We start from the raw sequence: 22704 nt of genomic DNA, 5'->3' as shown, positions 1-22704 counted from the left end.
CAATCAATTCCACCTTGTCATCATAAAACTGGAAAACCCCCTTTTAAAGTGATGGAGCTGAGTATTCTACTGAAGCCCGGATTTAACTATACAATAAAGATAGGCCTGGTACCTCGACTACCAAATGGTGGTTATAGTTGGAGAGCAGCTGTAAAAAGCCCAATAGGAGTGTGATCCCAGTATATTGTAATAAAGTGACGTTTACCTCCGGAACAATAGAGAAGTCCTGGTTAGTCCATTAGCTTCCATTGTGGGTCCCCCAACGTTATACCGGAGAGACAAGGGGCCTGGTTATGGCAGCACGGCCGCTCACAACAGTCACGCGGTTTATTTCTTGTGTGGTCTTTGTTGCATTTTATAAATAATACTAAAACCATGATTGACTTTCTGAGCGTGAGCACTGGAGCCTCGTGGTTGTGATATGACACGTGATTATTGGTGGACAATACAATTTATTTATCTACTTCTGGGTAGAAGATTAGACTTGGGCATATGTTGTACTAATTTGTACTTGTTCTTTAACCATGGTTCTTTGATAAGACCGTTTGAACGTCTTGACGTAAACGTGAGGACTCCTGACGGTGATGCATCTGAAAGCTATAACCATACAGCCTAAAGATTAAGGAAGACCATCCAAGGACTTTGAGCCAAGTAAAGATGAAATAATTTAGTCAAATTGAGACAATGCAGGAGCTTAATTAACAGGTTTCTGATTATTAGGACAGAGAGAGAATGTTTTCTTGTGAACCAAGTTACAGTACATGAAGACTGAAGAATGAATTAAAGGGACAGAACTCAACCTTAGCCTTGATATCAAGACAGAGCAGTGTGTACAGCCGACATACGCTTACAATATAACACAAGGTCATGAGGTTTTACGTATTTCTTTATATCTGTGTGGTGAGGAAACAGCAGCAAGTGGTCCTGTTCTTAGAACCAAGCAAAGATTGGGCCTTAATCTAAGGAGGAAGCAGCAGTCTGTGGACAGATCAGTGATCAGCCCTCATTATCAAGACACGGAGCTACGTTTCCATACTCCGAGGTCACAGCAATAAGTGGACCCTGACCCTGGGACACAACAACGAGCAGTGCTGGTGAAACAAGTGGACACCGCAGTAAATGGACCCGGCTATTAGCCATACGTGATTTTTTTCTTTTCTTTTTTTTTGGGACAGAGCAGCAAGTGGACTTAAGTCTCTAGACAAACTAACAGCAGTAAATCTAGAAGAAACAAATTATCCAGGTTCTCAGACCATAGAAAGGAGATGGTTCTCAGGACAGAACCGCAAGTAGAGCTAATATTGGGAATCTGCAAAAAGAGGAGTCCTTCAGACTCACAGGTCCTGCATCGTGTCGGCACCAGAGGCTACAGCTGATTCTGCAGCAGCATCAGCGTTTGCAGGTAAGATCGACTTACCTGCAAACGCTGATGCTGCTGCAGAATCAGCTGTAGCCTCTGGTGCCGATGTGGCCGTCACGATGCAGGACCTGTGAGTGACGTCACAGATCTGCACTGTCACAAGCTGGGCGTTCTGAAGAGAAGTGGATGATACTTCTCATCAGAACGCACAGCTAGTGAAAGTATTAAAAACGCCCCGATGTACGCACATAATACACGCCCACTTGGACTTGTACTTTTAAACACACCCACTTGGACTTTTGCAAGCCTCATTTGCATAACTACAAAAATGGTCATAACTTGGCCAAAAATGCTCGTTTTTTTAAAATAAAAACGTTACTGTAATCTACATTGCAGCGCCGATCACATGCAATAGCAGATAGGGGTTGCAAAATCTGGTGACAGAGCCTCTTTAAGGGCACAATAGCAAGTGAAGCAGGACAGAGCAGTGAGCAAAGCTGATTCTCCAGAGAGAAAGAAGTGGACTCGGCTCTCAGGACATACACTGGTCAGCTGTAACAATAAATCCATCCGCCTAATACTGTGTAGTCGCCCTCGCGCCCCTGTACACCTCTGATCCGTCCAGGCCTGGACTCCACAAGACGTCTGGAGGTTCCTGTGGTCTCTGGAAAAAGACGTTCGCAGCAGATCCTGTAAATTGTGCGGCCGCCATGTAGCGGATTTGTATCTCCAGCACATCCCACAGATGATCGATCAGATTGAGATTTGGGGAATTTAGATACAACACCTTGAACAATTTTTTCAGTGTGGCGGGGACATTATCCTGCTGACAGAGGGCACTGCCAGTACGGAATACGCCGCCGTGAAGGGGGGTCTGCAGCAATGTTTATGTAGGTGGAGCACTTTTGGTAGGTACTAACCACTGGATGCCAGGATTACCCAGCAAAATCTGTTCTGGAGATGTTCTGACCCAGTCGTCTACACATCACGTTTTGTCCCTTGTCACAGTCACTCAGATCTTTACACTTCTCCATTTTTCCTTCTTCCAACATCCACTTCAAAACCTCTGATCACTTGTGTCTAATATATCCCCCTTGTCTGGCGCCATTGTAACCATCAATGTTATTCGCTTTCTCCTGACAGTGGATTTACTTTTATGGCTGATCAGTGTATTAACAAGTGGACTTGATTCTCAGGAGAACGTGCCTGTAATTATATATTTAAGAAGACTGAAATATGACCACAGTTCATTTGTGGCCAAGAACTTTAAGCGGGTGCACTCTTAGGCCAGGACCACACACCGTTTTGATGCAGTTTTTGGATCTAAGCAAGAAATTGTTCTAAAGGGAAGGAAAGGTAAAAGGAAATGACTGCTGCATCGCCTTTCTTTTGTCTTTACTTCTGTATTTGGCATAAAAATATTGCATCAAAACTGTGTGTGATCCCGGCCTTAACACGTAAAATCAGTGCAGGCGTCTACCAACCGAGTATAGGGCGGTGGGCCGAATCATGCTAGGATATACGAAATTGAAAGTATCTTACTACTGGTCAAGATAGTGCAGTGCTTTATTTATTTTTATATTGATACTGGAACTACCGGTATGGAGTGTAAATAATCCTTAATTGGGTTTCCTAGGTTAGATATTTTAATTTTCAAATACTGTATATAAGGTAATTCTACATTAATAGAGGCGGTCCCCAATTCAGAACCCCCCCCTCTATTATCCAGAGTGGAGAGTCTCTGGCACTTCTATCATGTCCATATATTACAGACCTTGAACTGAATGGGCACAGCGCAAAGCTCCTTTTCTCCAGAGGCGCTGCAGGGAAATTAGGCATTTGATGCCGGTTACCTCGCAAATTCTAGCTGATTACTCAGGATCCCAGTAGTGGAACAGTCTGTTGTCCGCTTATCATCAGGGGACCCTGCTAACGAAAAGAGACTAAAGCTACCGATCATCGAGCACACCTGTCTGACTCTGACGCTTTATCAAGCTTATGCTTATTAAGGCTTGGTTCCCGGCTGCGTCAGGGCTCTATTTATGGGTTATGTCTGAGCTTTCCGTCAGGGGAACACCCATGAATGGGACCCTGACTGAAACAAATGGAAACCATAGATTTCCGTTTGCATCAGCATGGATTTCAATAGTGATGGATCTGGTGCAAGTGGTTTCCGTTTGTCACCTTTGTTTAAGGGTTCGGTCGTTTTGGCGGAATAGCGCAGTCAACTACGTTATTGATTCAGTCAAAATGACCGAACCCTTAAACAACATTGACAAACGGAAACCACTTGCACCGGATCCATCACTATTAGACCTATGGTTTCCGTTTGTTTATCAGGGTCCCGTTCATGGGTCCCCCTGACAGAAAGCTCCGACGCAGATGTGAACAAAGCCGTAGCTGCACAAATCTAGAAGGATCTCTATCTATGGAAAACCATTGGATTATATATGAGCATAGGCTGCTGAGATCTGAGAAGAGCTACCCTGTGGTATAGGAAATGATGGAAGGCATATGTAAGGAGGTATAGCGGTCAGTATAGGTGACGTGCTCATCGCTCAATAGCTGTTAATAAGATATTGATGGTATCTAGTGATCTTTTCATGGTGATGAGGAGTTGTAGCTACTGATGGAAACTCCTGATGTTGCTTATTGATTAGTTCTTGCTATGCATACTCGTCTGATGGAATAGACTACTGGAAGGATCTCATGACTGGTCTATAAACGTGCTCATTGTATATAAGAATGCGTGGAGTTAATTTTAGGGTTGGCGACTACTTTGTTATAGGTGCATAGTGTAAGAAGCTGGGGGTGCAAAGCTTAGAGTCCTATATATCGATGTGTAATAGTCATTTTATATTATCCTAAGAGTTTTTGCTGTAGGACAATAAGTTGATAAGATCTAACTATATGTGCAAATCACTGCGGATTCAGCAGTCACTATAATCTACTACATGAGGTCACTTAAACAAAGTGCAGTATTAAAAGTCCCTCACTAAAAATGCAAAGCAATGCGGTCATCCACGCTGCATGTCCCAGCAAAGTCTATGGTGACATTTTAATAGGGAAGACTCCTTATCCGGTCTTCATTTCTCCTTCGTGCTAGGAAAAAAAAACGCCATCAACCACCTCTTCCCAAAGACGCTTGTCACGTTGTCTATCCAGTTGATGGGGCTGCGGTCTTCAGATTGGCTCTGGTGACACACTGGTCTTCTGGAGATCAGTAGCAGCTGGTGACAGCAGAAGGCACCACAGGCTAAACCCACCCCAAACCAGAGGTAAAGCATGAGGACCGCCAACATCTCTGAACTAAGAAGAGAACCTACGAAGAGGAAGGACAGAGTCAGAGGTGGTTGTCATTGGATAATGAAGATGATGCATGAGTGACAGATGAAGGATGACCCCTATCAGGGTGCATGTTGGGGGAGAGAATTCTGGAAAAGTATGTGGAGGATCAGCATGCAGTAATATGGGACAGATATGACAGGCAGCAGCTTCCAGTGCCAGGTCCGTCCTCTCCCACCCTGTGTCTATAAATAGTGCCGGGCTCTTGGCTGGGTCCCCATGTGTCCTTGTCATAAGAAAGTACAAAACTGGGGCAGCGTTTATCAATGTCACGGGAGCCCAGAAAACTTAACTCCTTGCAAAGCTGGATGTGTCGTGCCTGTATCATCCATGTGTAACCTGCTGCTTGATGTATGTTGGTTTCTGTGAAGTCACAGCAGGAAGGCTGAAAAGCCCCGATTATCCCTCCACCACTGCTTGAAATCTGCAGAATCTATGTAAATTAGATAAATGAACGCTGACATATTTTCGCCATCTGCTCATGTGTCGCACTTTACAGCCACAGCACTGTCACATCTACAGAGACACGTCTGCAGGACAGATTCTGGCTGAAAGTCCTTAAATCCCCCAGATGAAGAATAAATAATGAGATTCCCCAACCCTGAGACCAACCTCATATCATGTCTGAGGACCACTTTTATGCCAACAGGACAAAGTGAAATAAATGATCGGACATATGGAGGGTTGTACGGCCACCATTGTCCTATGAATTCACTGATCCATCAAAGCTTCCACTGCCTAATATCAGCCCTGTCTCGCTGCCACATTTCCGGAGCTTTATCCCCCCAAGTGGAGGTTAGGAAGTAACAACTGGAATTTGCTTATTATGGGCCCATTGTCCTTGCCTTTAAATCTAAGCCTGAATCCAAGGGTATCCAGCCATTCATGTCACTTCTTTTAATGGACAGTTCTGATCTAGCTTAGTCTTTCTGTTGTGGCTACCAGCGTATAGTGCAGTGTGAGAGAAGCCGGCATCCGACCCACACAGATCTAGCAGGAGCTTTGTAGTATCACACATGTTCTGCATTATGCCACAATTCCGGATATATTAATCTGTTGTGGTAACACCTAAATCTTTTTTACTTTGCTTTATGATGCCAAATGATACAGCCTTATAGTGTTAAATTACAAATTAAGCCCTGCTAGGACCATGCACGAGACCTTCGCCAATAAATCCACCTCTCCAGTGACTCCCAGAACCTTTACCATGATTACTGTATCAAAGTATATTGGGTTAAAAAGTGATGAGCCCTATCTAGGACCCATGTCCGTGTCAATGAACAAAGGATCTGACCTGAGAAGAAGCGTGTGACAGAGAGCGGAAGGAGCCTGAGGAAAACCAGAGGATCGGAGAAAGACAGAGAGAAGCTGTGCGAAATGTATCCCACTCCTGCCACCACTGCATGGAAGCAGCTACAGGAAGCATGCAGGCAGAATAACACAAAGCTGCGCAGGTTGCTGCGGCCAATGCACGTCCCAGTGAAGAAGCAATGATGTTCTCGCTCCCACATCATTCTGGTACAAATACGACAAAATGGCTTATCCGACATCTCTGCATCTGCACTGATCCCACTAGATGCAGGACTGTTCCAAATGATTAGGAAGTAGTTCCCTATGACATTGACCAGAAAGAAGACAAAGAAGAGACTGTGAAGAAGACACGAAAGAGGCAGCGAGTGCTCCTCACACATCCCAGGCAGGAAGAAGAACAGCTGGAGGCTAAATGTCACCGCAAGAAGGCAGAGAAAGTAACAAGGGGCCATAAGGTTCAGTATCTGCAGGAGAACCATCCTGGGAGCTGGGGCAGTGTCGGCATGGCGGGGAATGTGCACCGAAAGGAAGGTTGGGTGCCTGGGGCCTCAGCTCCAAAATCGCAGCCAGAAGATCAGCATGGTGGATCCTAAAAAGTAGCAGAACAAGAACCATCATTAGCAAAGATCACGTATGAAATAAAAAGACAAGTATCCGCAGTCGTGGCTCATCACCCTTCTCACTCAACATCCCTTTTGCCTAATTCATCCCCCGTTTCTCTCGGGAACGGAAGCTTCAGGGCAGCCCATAGCGCTTTCCCTCAGGCCTCTGCCTTATTGTCAGAAATCATGAAGTTGCTTATGTCTTCTGATCCTGAGGACATCATGCTGCATTAAGAAGCCCACAGGCCATCGACTAACCATCTCAAAAGACCTAACCACATAGTAACGGCTAATAAGACTCCTCTATTCTTTGTCTCGCCTGCCCAAGGCTCGCTGTTGATGGGGCAGGGGCATGCGCAGCAGTGGGCAAGCTCAGTCTGCACTAAATCCAGGTTTGTCTGCACATGATGTATTGGTGTTTATATTGAGAGGATCAGTTGTGATGGGAGAGAATACAGATTTGTGGCGGTGTTATACGTCACAGGTGATAATCGTAAGGGTATGTGCACACACACTAATTACGTGCGGAATTGACAGACGTATTTCGGCCGCAAGTCCCGGACCGAACACAGTGCAGGGAGCCGGGCTCCTAGCATCATACTTATGTACGACGCTAGGAGTCCCTGCCTCGCTGCAGGACAACTGTCCCGTACTGTAATCATGTCTTCAGTACGGGACAGTAGTTCCACAGAGAGGCAGGAACTCCTAGCGTCGTACATAAGTATGATGCTAGGAGCCCGGCTCCTTGCACTGAGTTCGGTCCGGGATTAGCGGCCGAAATACGTTCCGTCCATTACGGACGTAATGTGCTCGTGTGAATCCAGCCTTACTGTTCATAGATTAAGAAGAGCATAAGTAGAAGTGCACGTGACTAAAGAGCGCGTTCCTTATCAAGGGGGTACTAATGTGACAATTGTCATACCCCCCAGAATAACCCCTGTCCTGCCTGTCCATACACCTGTTAGGACGCCAGTACACGCATTCACAATTGGCCTGGATCATACATTCTGATTGCGGTGCAGCTCACACTCCCACCACTACTACACTGGACAACACACAGGTAAACCACACAAGTCTACTGCAGTCCATGGGGCAAATTTTAATAGAGGAAGTTCTAGAAAATATTGCAGCTGTGCTTTTCAGAAACCCTAGAGCGGGGCATGCAACAAAGAATATCACATCAGCTGCCTTAAAACTGCACACGTAACAACTATAGGGCTAGCAAGTCACAGGACCGCGCTGGGGTACTATAGTTTGTTTCCAAATATGTTACCGGGGGTACACGCCTTACATTATAGACTAAGCTCAACCCACACTCAGTACATTATAGATTTAAGCTTTTCTCTCACTCAATATGTTAGACTGAGCTCAACCCACACTTCCTACATTATATACTGAGCTCTACTCATGCTCTACATTATATAATGAACAATTCTCACACTGTACGTTATAGACTCGGCTCTTCTCACACTCTGTACATTATAGACTCTGCTCTAATCACACTCTGTACATTATAGACTCCGCTCTTCTCACACTCTGTACATTATAGACTCAGCTCTTCTCACACTCTGTACATTATAGACTCCGCTCTTCTCACACTCTGTACGTTATAGACTCCGCTCTTCTCACACTCTGTACATTATAGACTCAGCTCTTCTCACACTCTGTACATTATAGACTCTGCTCTTCTCACACTCTGTACATTATAGACTCCGCTCTTCTCACACTCTGTACATTATAGACTCTGCTCTAATCACACTCTGTACATTATAGACTCCGCTCTTCTCACACTCTGTACATTATAGACTCAGCTCTTCTCACACTCTGTACATTATAGACTCCGCTCTTCTCACACTCTGTACGTTATAGACTCCGCTCTTCTCACACTCTGTACATTATAGACTCAGCTCTTCTCACACTCTGTACATTATAGACTCCGCTCTTCTCACACTCTGTACATTATAGACTCCGCTCTTCTCACACTCTGTACGTTATAGACTGAGCTCAACCCACTCTGTACATTATACTCGGCTCTAATCACACTCTGTACATTATAGACTCAGCTCAACTCACACTCTTTATATTACAGACTCCGCTCAACCGACACTCTACATTATAGACTCCGCTCAACCGACACTCTACATTATAGACTCCGCTCTTCTCACACTCTGTACATTAAAGATAGCTTAATTCACACCGTGTACATTATAGGCAACTCTGTAGTCACACTGTACATTATAGAGTGAGCTCCCCTCACGCTCCTTACACTATAGACTATGCTCCACTCACAGGGTACATTAAGTGCCACACTGCAGTTACACTTTACATTATAGGCTGCACTCCTCATATGTTGTACATTATAGGCTGCACTCCTCATATATTGTACATTATAGGCTGCACTCCTCATATGTTGTACATTATAGGCTGCACTCCTCATATGTTGTACATTATAGGCTGCACTCCTCATATATTGTACATTATAGGCTGCACTCCTCATATGTTGTACATTATAGGCTGCACTCCTCATATGTTGTACATTATAGGCTGCACTCCACTCATGTCATACATACTAGGCTGTGCTTCACGAACATGCTGTACATTATATACTGTACTGTACTCATACTGTATATACCTACCATACTGTACTCTCAATCTATGTGTCACATACCACCCCGTGCTTACGATCAGTAAAATCTTTACCCTGTCTCTATAGCCCTAGGAGTGTGCCAGAAAAATCCATGGGCACAGCAGTGTGTGCTCGCTCCCAGGTACATGGTTGACCCATGATATACCACCCCCCCCCCCCATGTACAGACAAGTCTGCGTCCCACTGACCTTGGGCATGGTTGGAGATTGCAGTCTGTCTGCTGTGCTGGTCCCCTCTCATCCTGAGGTGGCATCTTGTATAACATCCAAGTCAGCGACCACACTCCTCCCCCTGTACCCAGATACCTGCCCCTCCTCATCTCAGCAGTGTGCACCTTTCTATGCCGCTGCTGTCTGTACACAGATGATGCCGAGGATTAACCTTCATATCCCCTTCATCTCTGGCCCCTTTCTTTCTGCATGTCGCAGTTGTCTACATGAGTGACTGCTGCTTCTATATGTTGCACCATTTTAGGAGGTAGTAGGATGGTACCCTAGTGCCCCCTTTCTGTATGGAGATCATCCCTTACTAATGCCACAGTTCAGAGGTACACAGGCCATTTCACCCAGTCCTCATCCCACTAGCTTATCCTTCCAAGAGTTCCTTCTTTACACTGCATTACAGGGTGCGCCAACAGTACACAGACAACCCTTATAGACAGGTCCGAGATGTAAGTAATAGCAGGGGGTACACAGACCGCACCTATAGACCTGGATGCAGGTGACAGCGGAGAGTACACAGCCCCTATAGACAGGTCCGAGATGTAAGTAATAGCAGGGGGTACACAGACCGCACCTATAGACCTGGATGCAGGTGACAGCGGAGAGTACACAGCCCCTATAGACAGGTCCGAGATGTAAGTAATAGCAGGGGGTACACAGACCGCACCTATAGACCTGGATGCAGGTGACAGCGGAGAGTACACAGCCCCTATAGACATGTCCGAGATGTAAGTAATAGCAGGGGGTACACAGACCGCACCTATAGACCTGGATGCAGGTGACAGCGGAGAGTACACAGCCCCTATAGACATGTCCGAGATGTAAGTAATAGCAGGGGGTACACAGACCGCACCTATAGACCTGGATGCAGGTGACAGCGGAGAGTACACAGCCCCTATAGACAGGTCCGAGATGTAAGTAATAGCAGGGGGTACACAGACCGCACCTATAGACCTGGATGCAGGTGACAGCGGAGAGTACACAGCCCCTATAGACAGGTCCGAGATGTAAGTAATAGCAGGGGGTACACAGACCGCACCTATAGACCTGGATGCAGGTGACAGCGGAGAGTACACAGCCCCTATAGACATGTCCGAGATGTAAGTAATAGCAGGGGGTACACAGACCGCACCTATAGACAGGACCTGGATACAGGTGACGATGGAGAGTACACATACAGCCCCTCTAGACAGGCAAGTTTGGGATGTAGATGACATCAGGGAGTACACAGACAGCCTCTATAGACAGGTATGGGATGTAGGTGATAACGGGGAGTATACACAGGAACAGAAGTACCCTGGACATATATATAAAAATATAAACCATAAAGGCAGCTGCTGTGCTGAAGAGCAGTGCCCTAATATCCCCCGTAAGTATCCGTCCTGGCCTGGTATATATTCTGTGCAGTTGTTTCTGGAGGAATAGGTGAGAAGATACAGGTTCTGGCCATGTTTTCCTACTCCAGTAAGATATGTGATATTAATGCAAAGAAATGTGCGACCCCCCCCCCCTCCCCCATAGGGGACAGTCCTTTGGCAAGCTCCAGAATTTAAGCAATAGTGGGAAGTACACAGATAGCTGCTATATCAACAGCTAGGAGTACAGTACCCCAACAGCCCGCGGCTATAGGTGATGGAAGTGCACCAAAGTAAACTAAAAGGCATTATAGATAGCTCTAGGATGTAGGTGACCATAGGAAGCACAATGACAGCCCCTATATATACACTATGTGGCCAAAATATGTCACCACCTGACCATCACACTTATATGAACTTGTTGGACATTCCAGAACCATGGGGTAAATATGGAGTTGGGTCAATTTTGTTGTTATAGCAGCTGCCACTCTTCTAGAAAGGCTTTCCAGGCAATTTTGGGGTGTGAGAATTTGTGCCCATTGGTTAGGTCAGACACTGATGTTAAGGAAAGAAGTTTGGCTCACACTCGCCAATCCAATTCCTCCCAAAGCTGCTGTACTCCTCACCCCCTGTCTATATGGAGCTCGACGTGTGCACTGGGGCGCAGTCATGCTGGAAAGGGCCAAACTTCAAACTGTTACCACAAAGTTGGAAGCTGCAATTGTGTAAAATAGCTTTGTGTGCTGCAGCATTAACCCTGCACTGGAAATAAGGGACCAAGCCTTGAAAAACAGCCCCAGACTCTTACGCCTCCTCCACCACGTGTTACAGTGGGCACTATTCATTCCGGTAGGTAGCGTTCTGGTGTCTGCCAATAGTGAACTCCAGATTCATCCCTTCAGAGAACACGCTTCTCCAGATCCCAATGGCGGTGTGCTTTACACCACTCCACCCGCCACTTGGTATTGTGCACGGTGATCTGAGGCTGGTTCGGGATGTAGGGGACTGCCCCTATAGACAGGCTTGGGATGTAGGTGACAGCTGGGAGTACACTGACAGCCTCTCCCGCCCCGTTGCTGATGTCAGGAGGTGGTGCCAGGATCCTTGGGGTTCGTTGACTGATGGTCCCGGCTGGTCGGGATGTTGCGGATGCACAGGTGAGGTGGCATCTTCCCCAGGAGGGTGGCAGATGTTAGTATTGGGGGCAAGTGTTTGTGTTTCGGGCGGATGCTTCGTGTCTTGTTTCTATAGATAGGTCTGGGATGTAGATAACAGCCCCTATATACAGGTCGGGGATGTGCAGTGGATATAATAGTCTACACACCCCTGCTAATATGGGTTTTTGTCATGTTACAAAGTCAGTCCAAGATGAATCATTTCAGAACTTTTTCCACCTTTTAATGTGACCTGTAATCTGTGCTATTCCATTTAAAAACAAACTGAAATCTTTTAGGGTGGAAAAATAAAAATAAAGAACAAAAATAACGTGGTTGCATAAATCTGCACACCCTACACTAATACTTAGTTGAATTCCCCTCTGACTTTATGAAGCATTCAGTGTTTTTGGGTAGAAGTCTATCACATGGCACATCTTGACTTGGCGTCTCCTGTGTGCGCCCCCTCCAGGTCACCCCATTGTCAGTGGGGTTCGGGTCTGGGCTCCGGCTGATCTTTTGTTGCTTTGGGTCGTTGTGCTGAAAGATGAAATTCATCTTTAGCTTTTTAGCAGAGGCTGCAGGTTGTGCGCCAATATTGGCTGATATTTGGAAGTGTTCCGTAATGCTGCCCCCGCCGTGCTCCATACTGCCTCCACCATGCTCCATACTGCCTCCACCATGCTCCATACTGCCTCCACCGTGCTCCATACTGCCTCCACCGTGCTCCATAATGCCGCCACCGTGCTCCATAATGCCGCCACCGTGCTCCATACTGCCTCCACCGTGCTCCATACTGCCTCCACCGTGCTCCATACTGCCTCCACCGTGCTCCATACTGCCTCCACCGTGCTCCATACTGCCTCCACCGTGCTCCATACTGCCTCCACCGTGCTCCATACTGCCTCCACCGTGCTCCATACTGCCGCCACCGTGCTCCATAATGCCGCCACCGTGCTCCATAATGCTGCCCCCGCCGTGCTCCATAATGCTGCCCCCGCCGTGCTCCATAATGCTGCCCCCGCCGTGCTCCATAATGCTGCCCCCGCCGTGCTTCATAATGCTGCCCCCGCCGTGCTCCGTCATGCTGCCCCCGCCGTGCTCCGTCATGCTACCCCCGCCGTGCTCCGTAATGCTACCCCCGCCGTGCTCCGTAATGCTGCCCCCGCCGTGCTCCGTCATGCTGCCCCCGCCGTGCTCCGTCATGCTGCCCCCGCCGTGCTCCGTCATGCTACCCCCGTCGTGCTCCGTAATGCTACCCCCGCCGTGCTCCATAACGCCGCCCTTGCTGTGCTCCACAACGCCGCCCCTGCCGTGCTCCACAACGCCGCCCCCGCCATGCTCCACAACGTCACCTCCGCCGTGCTCCATAATGCCGCCTCCACCGTGTGTCACTCTGGGTATGGTGTTCTTTTGGGGATGTGCAGTGTCATCTTTATGACAAACTTTCTGGAATTATTGACAAAAAGTTCCACCTCTGTCTCATCAGACATAATGCGTTTTCCCACATGCTTTTGGCAGACTTGATGGTGGTCTTGGTATAACGTGGCCGGGCTTGGATGTTTTTCTTCGTTAGAAAAAGCTTCTGTCTTGCCACCCTCCTCCACAGCCCAGACATATGAAGAATAATGGAGATTGTTGTAACATGCACTACACAACCAGCACCTGCCAGAAAGTCCTGAGCTCCTTTTGATGTTGCCGTTGGCAACTTTGTAGCCTCCCGGACCAATTTTCGTCCTGTCTTTTCATCAAGGTTTGATGGACATCCAGTTATTGGTAATGTCACTGTTCTGCCAAATGTAATCCACTTCTTGATGATGTCTTCACTGTGTTCCATGATATATCTAATGCCATGGAAATTCTTTGGTACCCTTCACCTGACTGATGCCTTTCAACAATCAGATCCCTTTGATGTGTTGGAAGCTCTTTACGGACCACGGCTTTTACTGTCACATGCAACAAAGAAAATGTCAGGAAAATCCTAATAGAAGAGCGGAACTTTATATGGGGGTTACTCCGAATCACTATAAATAATGGCAGCTGAGTACTGACTACTATTTAACATGAGCTTAAATGTTATTGGCTAAATCTGAACACAACCACATCCCCAATTATAAGAGGGTGTTCACACTTATGCAACCAGTAGTTTTTTTTCCTCTAAATAATTTCCGTTTGTTTTTCAGTGGAATTGCACAGATTACGGGTCACATTAAAGGTGGAAAAAGTTCTGAAATGATTCATCTTGGACTGATTTTTTGACAAGATAAAAACTGACATTTTATCAGGGGTGTGTAGACCTTTTTATATCCACTGTAGGTGATTCTCCCCTATAGACAGGTCTAGTATGTAGGTGATGACTGGGAGTTCACTGACAGCCCCAATAGACAGGTCCTGGATGTAGATGACAGTGCAGAGTATACTGAAATCCCAGACGTGTCCATAGGGGCTGTAGGTGACTGTTACTATAGACAGGTCTGGGATGTAGGGAACTTTTCCTATTAACAGGTCCGGGATGTATGTGACATCCGCTATAGACCGGTTCGGGATGTAGGTGACAACCCCTATAAACAGGTCTGGGATCTAGGTGACTTCCCCCTATAAACAGGCCCGGAATGTAGATGACTGCCCCTATAGACAGGTCTGGGATGTAAGTGACTGTCCCTATGGACAGGCCCGCAATGTAGGTGACTGCCCCTATAGACAGGTTCGGGATGTAGGTGATTGCCCCTATAGACAGGTCCGGAATGTAGATGACAGGATTAAGTGACAGCTCCTATAGACAGGTTTAGGATGTAGGTGACTGCCCTATAGACAGGATTAGGTGACAGCTCTTATAGACAGGCTTAGGATGTAGGTGACTGCCCTATAGACAGGATTAGGATGTAGGTGACAGCTCTTATAGACAGGCTTAGGATGTAGGTGACAGCTCCTATAGACAGGTTTAGGATGTAGGTGATTGCCCTATAGACAGGATTAGGTGGCAGCTCCTATAGACAGGATTAGGATGTAGGTGACAGCTCTTATAGACAGGCTTAGGATGTAGGTGACAGCTCCTATAGACAGGTTTAGGATGTAGGTGACTGCCCTATAGACAGGATTAGGTGACAGCTCTTATAGACAGGCTTAGGATGTAGGTGACTGCCCTATAGACAGGATTAGGATGTAAGTGACAGCTCCTATAGACAGGTTTAGGATGTAGGTGACTGCCCTATAGACGATTAGGTGACAGCTCCTATAGACAGGCTTAGGATGTAGGTGACTGCCCTATAGACAGGTTTAGGATGTAGGTGACTGCCCTATAGACAGGCTTAGGATGTAGGTGACTGCCCTATAGACAGGTTTAGGATGTAGGTGATTGCCCCTATAGACAGGTCCGGAATGTAGATGACAGGATTAGGTGACAGCTCCTATAGACAGGCTTAGGATGTAGGTGACAGCTCCTATAGACAGGTTTAGGATGTAGGCGACTGCCCTATAGACAGGATTAGGTGACAGCTCCTATAGACAGGCTTAGGATGTAGGTGACAGCTGTTATGGACAGGTTCGGGGTGTAGGTGATTGCTCCTATAGACAGGATGTAGGTGGCAGCTCTTATAGACAGGTTTAGGATGTAGGTGACAGCTGGGAGTACACTGACAGCCCCTCCCGCCCCGTTGCCCTTAGCTGATGTCAGGAGGCGGCGCCGGGATCGTTGGGGTTCGTCGGCTGATGGTCCCGGCTGGTCGGGATGCTGCGGATGCACAGGTGAGGTGGCAGATGTTGGTATTGGGGCAGGGGCCGTGCCCGGTGACGGGAGGGTGGATGGGCGCAGGTGTTTGTGTTTCGGGCGGGTGCTTCGTGTCTTGTTCCGCCTGTGATACATTGTAGCGAACGCACCTGCCGTAATGTCTGTAACACGAGCGCCAGGGCCCAGACTGCGGGAACCGGGACCACAGGGTGTGTAATCCGGACCAAGGTCTGATATAGAGGAGCCACACAGCGCGTATCATCAGGGCTGTGTATGTAGTGGGGCAGGAGGGAGGGATAATAGGAGATCTAACGCTGTGGTGGGGGGTTATTATTGTATATAGCGCTGTAGGGGGGGGGGGTTAATAGGTAAATGGTGGGGTAGAAGGGAGGGTTAAAAGGATATGTAGTAGATTAGTGTGGTTTGAAGGGGAGGGTTTATTGGTAAATAGTGGGGTAGGAGGGTAACTTTGGTAGGGTGGATGTTCACAGTTTATTCTCGGTAGAAATATGGTACAATTCTTCTTTTGTAGTTTTGCGTGGCTTCTATGGAGGCCAGAGGTCATGAGGAGATCACCCAGCTGATCATAACCAGGTATGATCTCCTGCCCTGGAGCGAATCAGCAAGGGCAGAAGTCAATCTTGACACCCTACATCAGTAAGAGCGGAGATCAGCCGTGACACCCTACATCAGTAAGAGCAGAGATCAGCCGTGACACCCTACATCAGTAAGGGCAGAGTTCAGCCGTGACACCCTACACCAGTAAGAGCAGAGATCATCCGTGGCACCCTACATCAGTAAGAGCAGAGATCAGCCGTGGCACCCTACATCAGTCAGCAGAGATCAGCCGTGGCACCCTACATCAGTAAGAGCCGAGATCAGCCGTGACACCCTACATCAGTAATAGCAGAGATCAGCCGTGACACCCTACATCAGTAATAGCAGAGATCAGCCGTGACACCCTACATCAGTAATAGCAGAGATCAGCCGTGACACCCTACATCAGTAATAGCAGAGATCAGCCGTGACACCCTACATCAGTAAGTGCCGAGATCAGCCGTGACACCCTACATCAGTAAGAGCTGAGATCATCCGTGACACCCTACATTAGTAAGAGCAGAGATCATCCGTGACACCCTACAACAGTAGGGGCAGTGATCAGCCGTGACACCCTACATCAGTAAGGGCAGAGATCAGCCGTGACACCTTACATCAGTAAGGGCAGAGATCATCCGTGACACCCTACATCAGTAAGGGCAGAGATCAGCCGTGACACCCTACATCAGTAAGGGCAGAGTTCAGCCGTGACACCCTACATCAGTAAGGGCAGAGATCAGCCGTGACACCCTACATCAGAGCAGAGATCATCCGTGACACCCTACATCAGTAAGAGCTGAGATCATCCGTGACACCCTACATTAGTAAGAGCAGAGATCATCCGTGACACCCTACAACAGTAGGGGCAGAGATCAGCCGTGACACCCTACATCAGTAAGGGCAGAGATCAGCCGTGACACCTTACATCAGTAAGGGCAGAGATCAGCCGTGACACCCTACATCAGTAAGGGCAGAGATCAGCCGTGACACCCTACATCAGTAAGGGCAGAGATCAGCCGTGACACCCTACATCAGTAAGGGCAGAGATCAGCCGTGACACCCTACATCAGTAAGGGCAGAGATCAGCCGTGACACCCTACATCAGTCAGCAGAGATCAGCCGTGGCACCCTACATCAGTAAGAGCAGAGATCAGCCGTGGCACCCTACATCAGTCAGCAGAGATCAGCCGTGGCACCCTACATCAGTAAGAGCCGAGATCAGCCGTGACACCCTACATCAGTAATAGCAGAGATCAGCCGTGACACCCTACATCAGTAATAGCAGAGATCAGCCGTGACACCCTACATCAGTAATAGCAGAGATCAGCCGTGACACCCTACATCAGTAATAGCAGAGATCAGCCGTGACACCCTACATCAGTAAGTGCCGAGATCAGCCGTGACACCCTACATCAGTAAGAGCTGAGATCATCCGTGACACCCTACATTAGTAAGAGCAGAGATCATCCGTGACACCCTACAACAGTAGGGGCAGAGATCAGCCGTGACACCCTACATCAGTAAGGGCAGAGATCAGCCGTGGCACCCTACATCAGTAAGAGCAGAGATCAGCTGTGACACCCTACATCAGTAAGAGCAGAGATCAGCTGTGGCACCCTACATCAGTAAGGGCAGAGATCAGCCGTGGCACCCTACATCAGTAACAACAGAGATCAGCCGTGACACCCTACATCAGTAAGAGCAGAGATCAGCCGTGACACCCTACATCAGTAAGGGCAGAGATCAGCCGTGGCACCCTACATCAGTAACAACAGAGATCAGCCGTGACACCCTACATCAGTAAGAGCAGAGATCAGCCGTGACACCCTACATCAGTAAGGGCAGAGATCAGCCGTGACACCTTACATCAGTAAGGGCAGAGATCATCCGTGACACCCTACATCAGTAAGAGCAGAGATCATCCGTGACACCCTACAGCAGTAGGGGCAGAGATCAGCCGTGACACCCTACAGCAGTAAGGGCAGAGATCAGCCGTGACACCCTACATCAGTAAGGGCAGAGATCAGCCGTGACACCCTACATCAGTAAGGGCAGAGATCAGCCGTGACACCCTACATCAGTAAGGGCAGAGATCAGCCGTGACACCCTACATCAGTAAGGGCAGAGATCATCCGTGACACCCTACATCAGTAAGGGCAGAGATCAGCCGTGACACCCTACATCAGTAAGGGCAGAGTTCAGCCGTGACACCCTACATCAGTAAGGGCAGAGATCAGCCGTGACACCCTACATCAGTAAGAGCAGAGATCAGCCGTGGCACCCTACATCAGTAAGGGCAGAGATCATCCGTGACACCCTACAACAGTAGGGGCAGAGATCAGCCGTGACACCCTACATCAGTAAGGGCAGAGATCAGCCGTGACACCCTACATCAGTAAGGGCAGAGATCAGCCGTGACACCCTACATCAGTAAGGGCAGAGATCAGCCGTGACACCCTACATCAGTAAGGGCAGAGTTCAGCCGTGACACCCTATATCAGTAAGGGCAGAGATCAGCCGTGACACCCTACATCAGAGCAGAGATCATCCGTGACACCCTACATCAGTAAGAGCTGAGATCATCCGTGACACCCTACATTAGTAAGAGCAGAGATCATCCGTGACACCCTACAACAGTAGGGGCAGAGATCAGCCGTGACTCCCTACATCAGTAAGGGCAGAGATCAGCCGTGACACCTTACATCAGTAAGGGCAGAGATCATCCGTGACACCCTACATCAGTAAGGGCAGAGATCAGCCGTGACACCCTACATCAGTAAGGGCAGAGTTCAGCCGTGACACCCTACATCAGTAAGGGCAGAGATCAGCCGTGACACCCTACATCAGAGCAGAGATCATCCGTGACACCCTACAGCAGTAGGGGCAGAGATCAGCCGTGACACCCTACATCAGTAAGGGCAGAGATCAGCCGTGACACCCTACATCAGTAAGGGCAGAGATCAGCCGTGACACCCTACATCAATAAGGGCAGAGATCAGCCGTGACACCCTACATCAGTAAGGGCAGAGATCAGCCGTGACACCCTACATCAGTAAGGGCAGAGATCTGCCGTGACACCCTACATCAGTAAGAGCAGAGATCAGCCGTGGCACCCTACATCAGTAAGGGCAGAGATCAGCCGTGGCACCCTACATCAGTAAGAGCAGAGATCATCCGTGACACCCTACAACAGTAGGGGCAGAGATCAGCCGTGACACCCTACATCAGTAAGGGCAGAGATCAGCCGTGGCACCCTACATCAGTAAGAGCAGAGATCAGCTGTGACACCCTACATCAGTAAGAGCAGAGATCAGCTGTGGCACCCTACATCAGTAAGGGCAGAGATCAGCCGTGGCACCCTACATCAGTAACAACAGAGATCAGCCGTGACACCCTACATCAGTAAGAGCAGAGATCAGCCGTGACACCCTACATCAGTAAGGGCAGAGATCAGCCGTGACACCTTACATCAGTAAGGGCAGAGATCATCCGTGACACCCTACATCAGTAAGAGCAGAGATCATCCGTGACACCCTACAGCAGTAGGGGCAGAGATCAGCCGTGACACCCTACAGCAGTAAGGGCAGAGATCAGCCGTGACACCCTACATCAGTAAGGGCAGAGATCAGCCGTGACACCCTACATCAGTAAGGGCAGAGATCAGCCGTGACACCCTACATCAGTAAGGGCAGAGATCAGCCGTGACACCCTACATCAGTAAGGGCAGAGATCATCCGTGACACCCTACATCAGTAAGGGCAGAGATCAGCCGTGACACCCTACATCAGTAAGGGCAGAGTTCAGCCGTGACACCCTACATCAGTAAGGGCAGAGATCAGCCGTGACACCCTACATCAGTAAGAGCAGAGATCAGCCGTGGCACCCTACATCAGTAAGGGCAGAGATCATCCGTGACACCCTACAACAGTAGGGGCAGAGATCAGCCGTGACACCCTACATCAGTAAGGGCAGAGATCAGCCGTGACACCTTACATCAGTAAGGGCAGAGATCATCCGTGACACCCTACATCAGTAAGGGCAGAGATCAGCCGTGACACCCTACATCAGTAAGGGCAGAGTTCAGCCGTGACACCCTATATCAGTAAGGGCAGAGATCAGCCGTGACACCCTACATCAGAGCAGAGATCATCCGTGACACCCTACATCAGTAAGAGCTGAGATCATCCGTGACACCCTACATTAGTAAGAGCAGAGATCATCCGTGACACCCTACAACAGTAGGGGCAGAGATCAGCCGTGACACCCTACATCAGTAAGGGCAGAGATCAGCCGTGACACCTTACATCAGTAAGGGCAGAGATCATCCGTGACACCCTACATCAGTAAGGGCAGAGATCAGCCGTGACACCCTACATCAGTAAGGGCAGAGTTCAGCCGTGACACCCTACATCAGTAAGGGCAGAGATCAGCCGTGACACCCTACATCAGAGCAGAGATCATCCGTGACACCCTACAGCAGTAGGGGCAGAGATCAGCCGTGACACCCTACATCAGTAAGGGCAGAGATCAGCCGTGACACCCTACATCAGTAAGGGCAGAGATCAGCCGTGACACCCTACATCAATAAGGGCAGAGATCAGCCGTGACACCCTACATCAGTAAGGGCAGAGATCAGCCGTGACACCCTACATCAGTAAGGGCAGAGATCTGCCGTGACACCCTACATCAGTAAGAGCAGAGATCAGCCGTGGCACCCTACATCAGTAAGGGCAGAGATCAGCCGTGGCACCCTACATCAGTAAGAGCAGAGATCAGCTGTGACACCCTACATCAGTAAGAGCAGAGATCAGCTGTGGCACCCTACATCAGTAAGGGCAGAGATCAGCCGTGGCACCCTACATCAGTAACAACAGAGATCAGCCGTGACACCCTACATCAGTAAGAGCAGAGATCATCCGTGGCACCCTACATTAGTAAGAGCAGAGATCATCCGTGACACCCTATAGTAGTTGGGGCAGAGATCAGCCGTGACACCCTACATCAGTAAGGGCAGACATCAGCCGTGACACCTTACATCAGTAAGGGCAGAGATCAGCCGTGACACCTTACATCAGTAAGGGCAGAGATCATCCGTGACACCCTACATCAGTAAGGGCAGAGATCAGCCGTGACACCCTACATCAGTAAGAGCAGAGATCAGCCGTGGCACCCTACATCAGTCAGCAGAGATCAGCCGTGGCACCCTACATCAGTAAGAGCCGAGATCAGCCGTGACACCCTACATCAGTAAGAGCAGAGATCAGCCGTGACACCCTACATCAGTAAGTGCCGAGATCAGCCGTGACACCCTACATCAGTAAGAGCAGAGATCAGCCGTGACACCCTACATCAGTAAGGGCAGAGATCAGCCGTGACACCCTACATCAGTAAGGGCAGAGATCAGCCGTGACACCCTACATCAGTAAGGGCAGAGTTCAGCCGTGACACCCTACATCAGTAAGGGCAGAGTTCAGCCGTGACACCCTACATCAGTAAGGGCAGAGATCAGCCGTGACACCCTACATCAGTAAGAGCAGAGATCATCCATGACACCCTACAGCAGTAGGGGAAGAGATCAGCCGTGACACCCTACATCAGTAAGGGCAGAGATCAGCCGTGACACCCTACATCAGTAAGAGCAGAGATCATCCGTGACACCCTACAGCAGTAGGGGCAGAGATCAGCCGTGACACCCTACAGCAGTAAGGGCAGAGATCAGCCGTGACACCCTACATCAGTAAGGGCAGAGATCAGCCGTGACACCCTACATCAGTAAGAGCAGAGATCATCCGTGACACCCTACAGCAGTAGGGGCAGAGATCAGCCGTGACACCCTACATCAGTAAGGGCAGAGATCAGCCGTGACACCCTACATCAGTAAGAGCAGAGATCATCCGTGACACCCTACAGCAGTAGGGGCAGAGATCAGCCGTGACACCCTACAGCAGTAAGGGCAGAGATCAGCCGTGACACCCTACATCAGTAAGGGCAGAGATCAGCCGTGACACCCTACATCAGTAAGGGCAGAGATCAGCCGTGACACCCTACATCAGTAAGGGCAGAGTTCAGCCGTGACACCCTACATCAGTAAGGGCAGAGATCAGCCGTGACACCCTACATCAGTAAGAGCAGAGATCATCCATGACACCCTACAGCAGTAGGGGCAGAGATCAGCCGTGACACCCTACATCAGTAAGGGCAGAGATCAGCCGTGACACCCTACATCAGTAAGAGCAGAGATCATCCGTGACACCCTACAGCAGTAGGGGCAGAGATCAGCCGTGACACCCTACAGCAGTAAGGGCAGAGATCAGCCGTGACACCCTACATCAGTAAGGGCAGAGATCAGCCGTGACACCCTACATCAGTAAGAGCAGAGATCATC

At 48.8% G+C, this 22704-nt stretch overlaps 2 protein-coding genes across 5 annotated transcripts in view; one reads left to right on the top strand and one right to left on the bottom strand.

Annotated features, from left to right (window-relative positions):
* TMEM63C (transmembrane protein 63C) overlaps nt 1–22704 on the top strand; it is a 90766-nt gene that overhangs the window by 44281 nt on the left and 23781 nt on the right. The window contains exons 1-2 of one of the 4 annotated variants that reach the window (XM_075844505.1): nt 15378–15739; nt 16255–16316. The exons of 1 other annotated variant lie outside the window; for it this stretch is intronic. Coding sequence is in view for 1 of the 3 variants with exons in the window: in XM_075844504.1 (XP_075700619.1) it covers nt 6971–7010 (40 nt within the window). In the remaining 2 variants the exon portion in view is untranslated. Of the gene's footprint in view, nt 1–5898; nt 7011–15376; nt 15740–16254; nt 16317–22704 lie in introns of those variants that run through there. 2 more of the 4 variants (XM_075844504.1, XM_075844506.1) reach the window with 2 other exon arrangements.
* ZDHHC22 (zDHHC palmitoyltransferase 22) lies at nt 2909–9737 on the bottom strand. The gene is made up of 3 exons (XM_075844507.1): nt 9454–9737; nt 6000–6605; nt 2909–4682 (listed from the first exon to the last, which is right to left on the bottom strand). The coding sequence occupies exons 2-3, from the start codon at nt 6493–6495 to the stop codon at nt 4447–4449; spliced, it is 732 nt and encodes a 243-aa protein (XP_075700622.1). The 5' UTR covers nt 6496–6605; nt 9454–9737; the 3' UTR covers nt 2909–4446.

Source organism: Rhinoderma darwinii, chromosome 12 (assembly GCF_050947455.1).
Source record: "Rhinoderma darwinii isolate aRhiDar2 chromosome 12, aRhiDar2.hap1, whole genome shotgun sequence".
Classification (NCBI taxonomy): domain Eukaryota; kingdom Metazoa; phylum Chordata; class Amphibia; order Anura; family Rhinodermatidae; genus Rhinoderma; species Rhinoderma darwinii.
This window is presented reverse-complemented; position numbering and strand designations above follow the sequence as displayed.

Excerpts from the sequence above, each read along its gene's own strand:
- ZDHHC22 (XM_075844507.1), bottom strand. The coding sequence starts at position 6,495 with ATGGTTCTCCTGCAGATACTGAACCTTATGGCCCCTTGTTACTTTCTC. Across the intron at positions 4,683-5,999 it reads TGTCACACGCTTCTTCTCAG|GTTCTCTTCTTAGTTCAGAG; the intron begins GTCAGATCCTTT and ends TCCTCTTCGTAG.